This window comes from Anneissia japonica, unplaced genomic scaffold (genome assembly GCF_011630105.1).
Source record: "Anneissia japonica isolate Jap-2015-1 unplaced genomic scaffold, ASM1163010v1 scaffold1826_len1998817_cov189, whole genome shotgun sequence".
In the NCBI taxonomy this organism is placed as follows: Eukaryota; Metazoa; Echinodermata; class Crinoidea; order Comatulida; family Comatulidae; genus Anneissia; species Anneissia japonica.
Window position 1 is genome coordinate 160,368 of NW_022742159.1, and position 11,533 is coordinate 171,900.

At 35.2% G+C, this 11,533-nt stretch overlaps 2 protein-coding genes across 5 annotated transcripts in view; one reads left to right on the forward strand and one right to left on the reverse strand.

The window, feature by feature from the left end:
• Positions 1-5,192: 5,192 nt before the first annotated feature.
• LOC117119019 (NADH dehydrogenase [ubiquinone] iron-sulfur protein 3, mitochondrial-like) lies at positions 5,193-9,589 on the reverse strand. Of its 2 annotated transcripts, none has more exons than XM_033263801.1 (6): positions 9,463-9,589; positions 8,239-8,295; positions 7,852-8,099; positions 7,306-7,431; positions 6,325-6,444; positions 5,193-5,787 (listed from the first exon to the last, which is right to left on the reverse strand). In XM_033263801.1, exons 1-6 carry the CDS (start codon positions 9,563-9,565, stop codon positions 5,626-5,628), a joined length of 816 nt encoding a protein of 271 aa, XP_033119692.1. In that variant the 5' UTR covers positions 9,566-9,589; the 3' UTR covers positions 5,193-5,625. The 2 variants fall into 2 exon arrangements, with proteins under 2 accessions (XP_033119692.1, XP_033119693.1); XM_033263802.1 differs by having other exon boundaries at positions 9,472-9,573.
• A 1,377-nt stretch (positions 9,590-10,966) lies between these two features.
• The window catches only part of LOC117119028 (b(0,+)-type amino acid transporter 1-like), a 53,903-nt gene continuing 53,336 nt past the window's right edge, over positions 10,967-11,533 (forward strand). For all 3 annotated transcript variants that reach the window (XM_033263825.1, XM_033263822.1, XM_033263823.1), the window contains exon 1: positions 10,967-11,123. The gene's annotated coding sequence lies outside the window, so the exon portion shown is untranslated. The remainder of the gene's footprint in view (positions 11,124-11,533) is intronic.

An 11,533-nucleotide genomic window follows, 5' to 3' on the forward strand; every position in this document is an offset into this window, starting at 1 on the left:
GATTGATTCAAATGAGTTATATAATTAATGCTAATATAAAATTTTAATAATGTTGGGTTTAAATGGTTCTGATCATTGAAGGTATAAATATTATGTCTACAAATATACAGATTAAGTGAGCAGATGATAATACACTATATTGAAAGTACAGTAAGTTTATTCATTATAAATAAAATCTGTATTTTATTGTTGATTCCATATATTAAATGTTTCCAATTTTCTCAGGTAAAATATTTTTTCTAATGGCAATATTTAAACTATATTAATGTTTTGAAGGAAGAAATTATCAGCCATTTTTATGAGGTATTTTTAGAGAAATTTATCCATTTCTAAACTGAAATATGTTTACTTTACATAAAAGATTACTAGGCCTGCATGGTTTCTGTACACAAAGGCAATATGATCAGTTATTCAAACTATAGGTAATATTTTTCCTTAGTTTTTGGTTTCAATGGATTTTGAAAGAATAACCTTATAAGGAGTTAACCAGTTGGGTAGCAACTACGAGCTAACTCACTACTTAGTATTGCGTGTGTGTGCAGGTCAGTACTGCTGTAGTTTCCTGTATCTCCCTGCCCCTTCCCCCTGAACACAAAAGTGAGCTTATTTTTTGGGGGTGGACTTATAACTGAGGAATCCCCTTTTCAATCAAATGGCAATTTTTCGGTACGGTATGCTTAATTCAAAGCCATAATATATATTTTTTAAGTCATACCATCAGCTTTTGCACAAGAAAAGCCTGGTGTGGCAGAATTGGGCGTAAAGCAGGGGGTGAGCTAACCCGAGATTGGCTTATACTTTGGTACTAGTATTTAATTACAGTACACTATATTGGCTGTATCCTGTTTTTCCTCATTTATTATTATTATTATTATTATTATTATTATTAATTATTTATTATTTGTGTACATTTTCTAAACAGTTTATCTTTGTTAAGACAAATTGGTATGAGTTGAAAATACTATATGTTCACTCTAGGGATACAAGTTAAATTCAACCAAATAAGTTAGACAGGTATATTCATAACATGTATTAGTATAGCAGTGGTTCCCTACTTTTGGACCCCTCAAGACATGTTAAAAAGTATTCATGGACTCCCAAAATCAATATGTAGACGGTGATTCACCACAGAAGTACAATGTTAATGCTATTTCATTATTGATAAGGCTCCTAATGATTATCAGTAGGCCTAATATATATACAGTAGGGCAGATTAGTAGGAGTAACCAACTGTGCCCATTTCGTTTGACAATTAATAGGTTTATTTGTATATCATGAGTAATCATTTGTAGTGTCTTCAGGGTCCACTTCTCTAAGAGGATTTGGCAGGCAGATTTCCTATGGCACTCCCTAGAGGCAGGCTTACCAATGCCTTTGGTAACTTTGTATCTTTAGCACAGTTAAATCTTTCAATTGTTTTATTCAAACTCGCTATCACATGACATACTATCAATCATAGTTTAGCAGGGGTGGCACCAGGATTTGCCCGACGGGGGGTCTAAGGTCCCTGGCGGGATGGCCGATGCACCCGACAAGGGGGAAGATTTCCATGTTGATAGCAAATTGGGCGTTGTCGAGTGTCGCTTAAAATGTTTAGAAATTGGTCCGGGGGTGTGGCGAAACCCCCGAAAATTTTGACAATTTAGGGGTTTCAAAGGCTACTAAGTCTACTAATATGTAGAAAATACATAACTGTAATTTTTTTTACCCTGACAAATTGTGTTTTTCTCCCCGACTGGGGGCCTTGGCCACCCCTGTAGTTAAGTTGGCTAAGCTATATGATTCATCATTGCGAAGACGAGTTGTACAAAAATTGGTACAAGTTGAATTATAATGGGATACAAGTTGGATTGGACAGCTATGCAAGTTTGACAGGTATATTTTGAAAGAGCTGATATTTACCATATTAGGCATTTGATAGAACGATGCACCAAAAAATTATAGAAGTCTTATCTATTATAATAGGCCTCTTGAACCATAAATCTTATTTCATATTTATGTCCGCGACTGTTGGGTAGTTATACTAACACTGAAACAGGAATTATTGTGTTTATGATTTATACATTTCATAATGTGTATAAGGCTTGTAAAAAAATGATTAGTTTATCATCCTATCTTGGCTGGAAAAGTGATTTTTATTTTTTATTTTGGTAAAGCCAAATTTCACCCTTAAATTGTTTGCTGGTACTGCACATTAATATTCAAAATAAAATACATGATTGAGATTATTTTTTTTTTATATGTTTTTTCCTGAATGTTTATTTCCCATACTCTATAAAACATGCAAGTGGCAATGATAAACTAATCATTTCTTTTTATTGGGCCTAAGTAAGTGCATTTATTGATCTGGATAAGTCTGAGGTTAGACATTCAATTATAGATGAAGGTGTTAACTGGATTACTTTTAGTCCAGTGAAGGTGTTTTATCAGGATTAACTGTAAATCCAGATACTGTATATAATAATTATAGTTGAGATACTTTAAATAACATAACAAACAGTATAATGTTGTATATACTGTAGGTCACAGATAGACAAATCATGTCTAATTCTAGTTCCTGCGTAATCTGACATCCTGACCCATTCAGACTTGACAAAAGTTTTTTAGTGAACCAGGATGTAATGAATATAAAATTATCTGAGTTGAAGAAACACTCCCTGTATTTGAAAATTTATAACTTATAGAGTAACCTATCCAAATTTTCTGAGCCAAGAAAGCATGTTGCAATACTGTACCTAAATAGTATGCAAGTTTTATACTTTTCTTGTAAATTCATTTTACTGTACATACATCATTGTATTCCATACTCTGAAGAAAATATATGTTGGGCCTACTATGAAAGAATGAATGCGTGCAAGGTTGCACTATCCTTGGAAATTCCTTCATTATTTATTGTACATGCATCATTGTATTTTATATTCTGGAAAAAAATAAATGTCAGGCCTACTATGAATGAATGAATAAACAACATTGCATATTGGAAGAGGTTATTCGCACGGTACCATGCGAATTAGGTATAAGAACTTATTCGCACGGTATGACAGCCGTTACGTCATGAAACCTTAAATGCTGATTGGCTAGGCATAAGAGCTAATTCGCACGGTACCGTGCGAATTGTCGAAAAAAATTTATTCGCACGGTAGAATGTTGTAGATAGAAATACTGTATGATAATTTAACTCACGGCATACCGTATGAGTTGGGCACAGCACAGACAGTCGATTCGATAACCCTAACTGAAGTACAATAGGTCCTAGCTTAGCATTGTGTCTGCAGACCTTTTACTCTTTTCTTAAGCTATCCTTGAGAAATTGCCATGAAAAAAGCCTTTGTGGAGTATGTATTGGTGGTATTATAGTCACCTATCATAGGGCCTAGTAGTGATATTGATTTTTGTTCCATTCAAAAATATTAAATGGGGAAACAAAAGAAAATTAATCACTTAGCACCAATCATGATTGGAATTGGAACAGAGGAGGATGAGAGGATGCCTAACTAATGCAAAGTTACTCGATTTTATGTGCAGTTTTAATAGGGTTTTAATTTTGTGGGCTGCAGTCGTGCTGCATTTAGCCCACCTGTAGACTCGCACATCTCTAAAAGTCTTTCCTAATCCCTCTCTACCATAATAAATCCTGGATCCGCCACCGAATATATTTACTATATTGTACTGGAAAATAAGATTTATATTGATGTACATTCTTCACTGCCTTTTGGACCTTTTCCAATGTGTGGGAGTGTTTTCGAAATGCTACTGGATACATTGATTGTAGGCCTAATTATATACACAAACCACATAGCGCTCAGAGACCATGAGAGCTGTGATAATTGTCGAAATATTGTTGTATATACAGTCAGTACTCTACAACAAGGTTATTTTCGTCCTAAAATTTCTTTAATGAAATCAACAAATGAATTGTACATAGTCACTAAATGCCTGACCGACCTTCATTGACATCAGGCTTTCATGGCTGCTTTTGTGATTGTGAACACGGCCAGAAGCCAAACAAAGAAGAAAGCTTTTATTGGCGTGGTTGGACGTCATGAAACGTCAAATGCTGATTGGCTAGGTCTACTGTGCGAACAAGACTCATAAGAGCTTATTCGCACGGTCTACCGTGCGAATAACCACTTCCTCTCATATTTGACACTAAATACTGAATAATGTATAAAAAAATCATTAATATTAATTTATTACTGTAGGTAATATTTATAATCATTCAAAAATGCTATATTAATGTTTATATTTTTAATATTTTCTTTGCCATAAGCTGAAATTTTGCAATAAGTGCAATAAAATAACATGTTTACTGTACTGTATATCTTGTTGAATGCCAATTTTGCCATGGACCTAATTATTGAACCGTTCCAAAAAGAATCACTAGTGTATGTGTTGGGAATTTTCAATTATGATTAGTATTTTTAATTAAGCTGTACTTTGGTTTTGTATTGTATTGTCTGCGTATACTGTAAAACCTTGAATTGAAGCCCTGGGCTACTGTTTTTTGCGAACTTTTGATGGGCTTCTTTTTTAAAATGAATACTGTAAATTTTGGGAATTACTACTATAAAAAAATAAATAGGGCCACTGTAACATTATCAGTCTGTCTCATGGAGTGTATTAACTGGCACTAAATCATCTACACTACTGTATAAACCAAGTATGTTAATTTATTTTGTAGTGTTATGTTCTGTACCATCTTGAACAAAAAAAAACCCCCCCATGCTATCTTGAAAAGGCGGCCATGGACTTCTGCTCGAGGCTACTTTTGTAAACTAATGAGGAGGGCTTCTATTTGAAATGGGCTCTTTCTCGAGATTAAGCCCATTGGGCTTCTATTCAAGGTTTTATGTTAGATTGATAAGCTGAAATAATAAGTAATATTAATTGATTGATCGTATCTATAATTAAAACTTAAGGATTATTTACGTCCAACAACGAGGCAAGTATTAATGCTATTTTTTTATTGTTAACAGTTCAGCAGTTGGACTGAATAATGCTTTAAATATATCAGAGGGAAAATATAATGTTTACAGTGGCAGGTGTACTATCAGACAGGCCAAAAAATTTTTTTTTATTTGAAATAATCATTATCAGGTATAAAAAGTCTTGCCTAACCAGAGATATTCTTTCCTTTTCCAGCTAATATAAAACAAAATACTGCATGATCATTAAAGAATGCGAAATCCGCCTTGAAACAACATATTGTTTTATTTCTTGTCTTTACAACATGTGATTATAATTAAATTTTTATGCAGGTAAAACAGCAGAAGATTTGCAATTATTACTTAATGTATTCATTCTTTTTCTTGATGGAACAATACGGTCAATAAAGAATGCAAAATCCATCTCGAGACAACATATCTTTTTATTTACAGCGTGTGACTAGATTAAATTTTTATGCAGGTTATAATACTGTACCAGTTACAGCACTCAGTAAAACTAAACCAGTATCACTAATCTCAGGTTACTATCCATAAAAAGTTTGATACTTTTGACCACAAGAGGGCGCTGTTGGTACACCAACCTTCTTATAATAGTAAAAACCACATTTCATACGTTCAAACAAAGAAATGCTTCTGTAAAGTCCAAATCTATTAATTTATATGAATTTCAATTTGAGTGTTATTCCTTCTTATCCTCACTTCCGGCTTCAATCTGTTCTGTTTCACCTTCTCTGTACGCTGGGAACGTTTCCCATGGTGTATTCAAATCAAACTTGCGGAATTCCTGTGTTATCTCAAGGGGTTCACATATAATGCGCTTCTGTTCATCATCGTACCTTACCTATGAATAAACAATGGTATAAATGGGATTAACGAAGAATATAGTAAATAAAATGTTTCATTCCTATGTTAAATATTGCAGAAGGCTTCATTAGTGAGCTTCCATTTAGGTCTGATAGTATCGGCCTAGTAACTGTAGTTTGAAAATATAAGTCCTTCCCCTTTCTCGAAACCAATATTAGGATGTTTTTTGGGAGGGGTGAGCCCATGACTTGTTACGCCACTTATTTTATGGATGGGTTTCTGCAAACCAGAAAAGGCAAACAATAGATAGTGACAGTATTTCTTAATGTTTTCATATTATTAGTCATATTGAATGCATATATTTTTCCAATGTACTTCACAGATTTCTAAAATATAATTATGCTGAGCCCTCTGAAAGAACTATTTACTTTACTCAGACCACCTAGTATTAACAACAAAATGGAATAAACAACAAATGATTAAGTAAAAATATTAAATACAAATAAAGTAAACAAACAAAAACAAATAAATGAATAATAAATTTCGTAGCTTATAATATACTTGTAATACAAACCTCAACATAACCACTGAGTGGAAAGTCTTTCCGAAGTGGATGTCCTTCAAATCCATAATCTGTAAGTATACGTCTTAAATCAGGATGATCAGAAAAGAACACACCAAACATATCCCAAATCTAAAAAACATAAATATATTAATTTTCAATTTTACATTGTCTGTATGAATTGTATTTTACAAGTCAGATTTAACACTGAGAGTTCCCTGACAGTGAACTTGTTCTTATTTTTTAGCAATCCAGTCAAATTCTTTATTACTTTTTAAGCTGCTTCTTTAATTGTTGTATTTTTATCTTGTTATCCGTTTTGTTATTGTATTTTATGTTTCATCGACAAAATAAATTATATATGATATGATATATATTGTATTATTGCATTTACACAATGAGAAATACTGTTAGATTGTGTGAGTGGTATATCTAGGGGTATTGTAGGAGGGGGATTGAAGGAGGGGGAAAATGAACTGGGAAAAGTCACCCTAGCAGCAATCAGCCGTACTTCTCCATGACTGACATCAGTCCTACCACACTACCTGGTAGACAGCACCAGGATTTGCCCGAGTTTTAATCCAGTTTTGGCAATTTTTGACAATTTAGGGGTTTGAAAGGCATATTTAATCAATTTTAAGGTCTACATAATATGTAGAAAATACATATAGTAATTTATTTTTCTCCTCGACGAATTGTGGTTTTTCTCTCTGACAGGGGAGCTAGTTCTCGACGACGGGGGCCCTGACCCCCACTGGCGCCATCCCTGGTCATCAGCACTACCTTTCCCAGGCAGACATCAGCCCTACCTCTCCCAGGCAGACATCAACCCTACCTCTCCCTGGCAGACATCAGCACTACCTCTCTCCTGGCAGACATCAGCCCTACATCTCCCTGGCAGCCATCAGCCCTACATCTCCCTGGCAGCCATCAGCCCTACATCTCCCTGGCAGCCATCAGCCCTACCTCTCTCTAGCACACATCATCCCTTACCTCTCGCTCATACCAATCTGCTGCTTTAAATACTGAGTATAATGAATCCAATGGCGTCATTTCATCTGTATACGTCTTAACTCTGATTCTTGAATTGTATTGTAGTGACAGTAGGTTGTATATGATCTGCAAATTAAAAAGTTGGCTTGATATAAATAGATTTGATAATTTATTTAGCATCACACAGAATACAAAGAAAAACACATTGAAAATATCAAGTCATTATACTCAAACTGTGGTAACACCAGAAATTCCCTGAAGAGGGGTGAAACTTCCCTTAAAGTCCAAAACAGATTTTCATTAGAATTGTTAGCATAGTTTACAAATATTTTATTGTATTATCAAAATTAAACTACATTATTTTATATTGCCCTGTAAAGATAATAGACAGCAGTCTTTACTGAGATAAATTTAACTCCTATTTATTTATTTATTCATATAGGCAGATTTTTATCATATATGAGTGAGGTGGTATTATACTGGTAAGTATTAGGTGTACATATACAGTATTATTACAGATTGTTCAGTTACTGTAGTTACACTAACCTCAAACCTATTTATTCTTTTGGGAACATCTATAGCAGTTTCATCAACCAGGGATTTAAACTGCGCATTGGTGTGATCTCGGAGAAATGTCATAACTGGTAAGACGCCCTCAGGGTGTATCATAACCTCAAGTTCATTCTGATGTGTTACTTGCACTTTCTGCACATACTTTGGTAGACACTCTGCAACAAACCGTCCATACTCTTCCAATGTGTCCCTTTTCATCTGATCAAATGGCTTCAAAGTTGCTGATACACAATTGAATGAACATTCATTTATTGATCATAATAAAATTACATGAAATTTTTTTTCATACACTACCAAATATGAAATCATTTTGTGCACTGTAACTATATGTCTGCTAATAATACTTAATTCTTTACTCACGTTTAACGTCGGAAGATTCCCATCTCTTAGCCTGGCAAAATACAGTGCTGGGATATGCTGTTTTGGATAAATAAACGCATCATTTAATTATCATTACATACTTTGTACACTCATTATTTAGTCTAATGCCACACAGCTAGCTAGTATAATTCAAAATTTCATTACCATATTGAACGTATTTGCTCCAAAGCTCACCTACGAACGAGTTTCTATGATCTGTAGATGTTTTCCCACTTTACAGATGAGAAAATTTCAATTTTATAAAGCTCTTATTTGCCCCACTTTAGAGTATGCTTCACCTGTCTGGGCACCTATTCTGTTAGAAATCTCTTATTTGCCCCACTTTAGAGTATGCTTCACCTGTCTGGGCACCTACAGTATTCTGTTAGAAACAAATCTTTTAGAAAGGGTGCAATGTCCTGATGACATTTAATTTCCGGCCCTTTGACGGAGAGAAGAAAGGAGATCGATATTTTGGAATCATTTAAGATTCTGCATAACAAATATAAAACTTCTCCTGATTTAATCTTCTCTTAACCTCCAAGAAGGGGTCTCAGTGGGCATTCAATGGAAGTATATTGCAAAAAATAAAAGAAAAAAAAATGGAAAACAATTTTTTAGTAATCATATGACCTCTGTTTGGAATAAATTACCAGACAAAATAACAATTCTGAGATTCTGAGAATGAGATTAGTAATCATGTGACCTCTGTTTGGATTAAATTACCGGACAGCACTGTTTCAGCACCCAGTGTGAGCACCCAGTGTGGATTCCTGTAAAAGAAGATTGACGGCCCTACCAAAGGAACAGCCTAGGCCTAGCTAGGGCTATTATATTAAAATACCAGGTATCCAAGTAAGTACCCACAGAGGAGAGCAGAGAGAGGCACAGTGACAGTGTCCAGAGAGGAAGACACATTGTATTATGTATCTAGAAAGACCTACTTTCTAGGCCAATAGATTGCTAGAAGGCCTACTCCTCCTCTGCTAATATTTTGTATGTCTAGGCTAGCAAGGGCGTAGCCTAAATAAAACATAGTCCTAGGCTAGGCCCTAGGCTAGCTAAGCCTGGGTCTATTATGGCATAGATAGGCCCATGCTACTCGCCTACCTAATAGCCTAGGCATATAGGGCCTAGGTCTATAACCAGTTAGTGCCTAGAACTTTAGGTATAATAATCAAATACTTAGTAACAGCATAAACAAGAATATGTAAAGATCCTCATCATAACTACCATTTAACAGCCTAGATATGGATTTTAGAGACCCAGTTAGTCTGCCGGCGATGGAAGCCATCTTGCAACTTTTTGCTGCTAGCTGAACATACATTACGCCCTCAAACCTCCGTGCTGCTGAAAGTGCTGAAAATACGGAGGTTTGAGGGCGTAATGTATGGCGCGCCGTTAGTGCCTTAAGCAGTGTGTTTTATGGTTCAGGCCGCGATTTTTTTTCAGTACGAAACAATTCAATGAAACAGGGTGACAGTTATTTTCAAATTAAGAGAAAAGCTGAGAATAAACACCTCTAAAATACTGGATGCCATGGGACCTGTCAAAATGGCAGAGCACCAATGAATGAATAAATGAGGCCTAGGCCTAGTTATTAATTATAGGCCTAGTGTATCTGTAGGTTCTTGATTACACGGCTTAGGTCAAATAAATTAATTACTTTAAAAGCATAGTACAATACATAAACTGTAGGCCTAAATGAATTTCAAAGAAAAAAAATTAAAAAAATAAAAACACGCTTGGTTTTAGGTGATTTAAAGCTGGTTAATACACTCCATGATACACATTGCTGTTACAGTGGCCTTATAATTGTTTTATCTATAGTTGAATTCCCAAAATTTACAGCATTCATTTGAAAAGAAGCTCTCCTTACTTGCAAAATGTAGCCCATCCAAGGTTCGCAAAAAAGAAGCCTAGAAATTTTGGGTATAATTACTACTATAAAACAATAGAGCCACTGTCGTAACATCAATCTGTATCATGGATGTATTCTGTAAATATGCTCGTCGTTTTAATTATACGTGCGAGAGTTAGCGGCGGTAAAAAAAACCACCTACTGATTATTTTGTCAAAAAATAATTTGAAGATATAAAAATAATAAATCAGTTTAAAAACTATATAATGCAATTGTAGCAAATTATAACATAAAAAAAAATTGCATATAAAATACAAAACATTTTATGGAAATTGATACTATAAATAAACAATCAGCTTACATTGTACTAAGGCAGTTGTCTTAAGGTTAACAAATACATACAGGGGAGGATTTAGAGGATCCCCGTTTTTTTTCCAATTAAAAAAAAAAGAAACCCCCTCCAATTTTTTTCCAAAAAAAAGAAAAAGGGAAAAAAAGAAAGAAGGAAAAAGTAAAAAAAAATTCATCTCCGAAAACGCCACAGAGGTTATTTTCGGCGTCTAGAAAACAAAAATCTCAGAGGTTGGTGTTATCTCGATTCCCCCCCCCCCCCTTTCTCCCCTCCCCTTTTCGCACATCTCTGGATCCGCCTGACATACTGACATAGACAAAGAATTGACAGAATAACAGTAACAGAACCACATTGGTTATCAATGGATGAAAACCAGTGATTTACTGACATTTTACAGGAAGCATTCTGAAATTTGCTGCCAGAAATAATGTCATGCCACCTGGGGGTCTACCACGCATCATCATTCCGGCCGTATCCATAATGTTAGGGCGCCATCGATGTTTATACTTTTGTTTAATTTTTGATGTTTTTGATGCCATGAGGAATGTGTCGCGTGCCGCTGAATTTGATTTCCAGAAAAGGCCTTGGAATTTAGAAAACAGTGAACGGACTGCAGCGATTTTTGTCAATGAAATAACCAGTAGTTGTTTTTTTATAATCATTCGAACTGAGGTAACTAGGGGCCTAGACCTAACTGTCTCATGATAGGTGTTGTGTTAAGTGTCAGTCGAAATGTGGTAGGCTACTACACTAGGCCGGCGTAGGCCCTCTCAGTCTCAGAGAGAGGGGACTAGGAGGAGGGCCTAGGCCGTAGGCCTAGCCGAGTAGTGCCACAGTGCGAGTCATGCGAGCCATACATTTAATTTTTTTTTTTTTTTCAGGTTATCCAGTTTTGCAAACACGTGGCCTAGCCAATAATATTCTTTGGCCTAGTAGATGCAAACGAATAACACACCGGGGAGCTTTGCCTGTGTAGTCCAGTCATGCGCAGTACATATACTTTTGGACTCTTGGTTACTTTTTCGAATTGTCGATCCGAAAGAATGCAGCGCTGATAGATGTTGTTAAAATACAGATATACA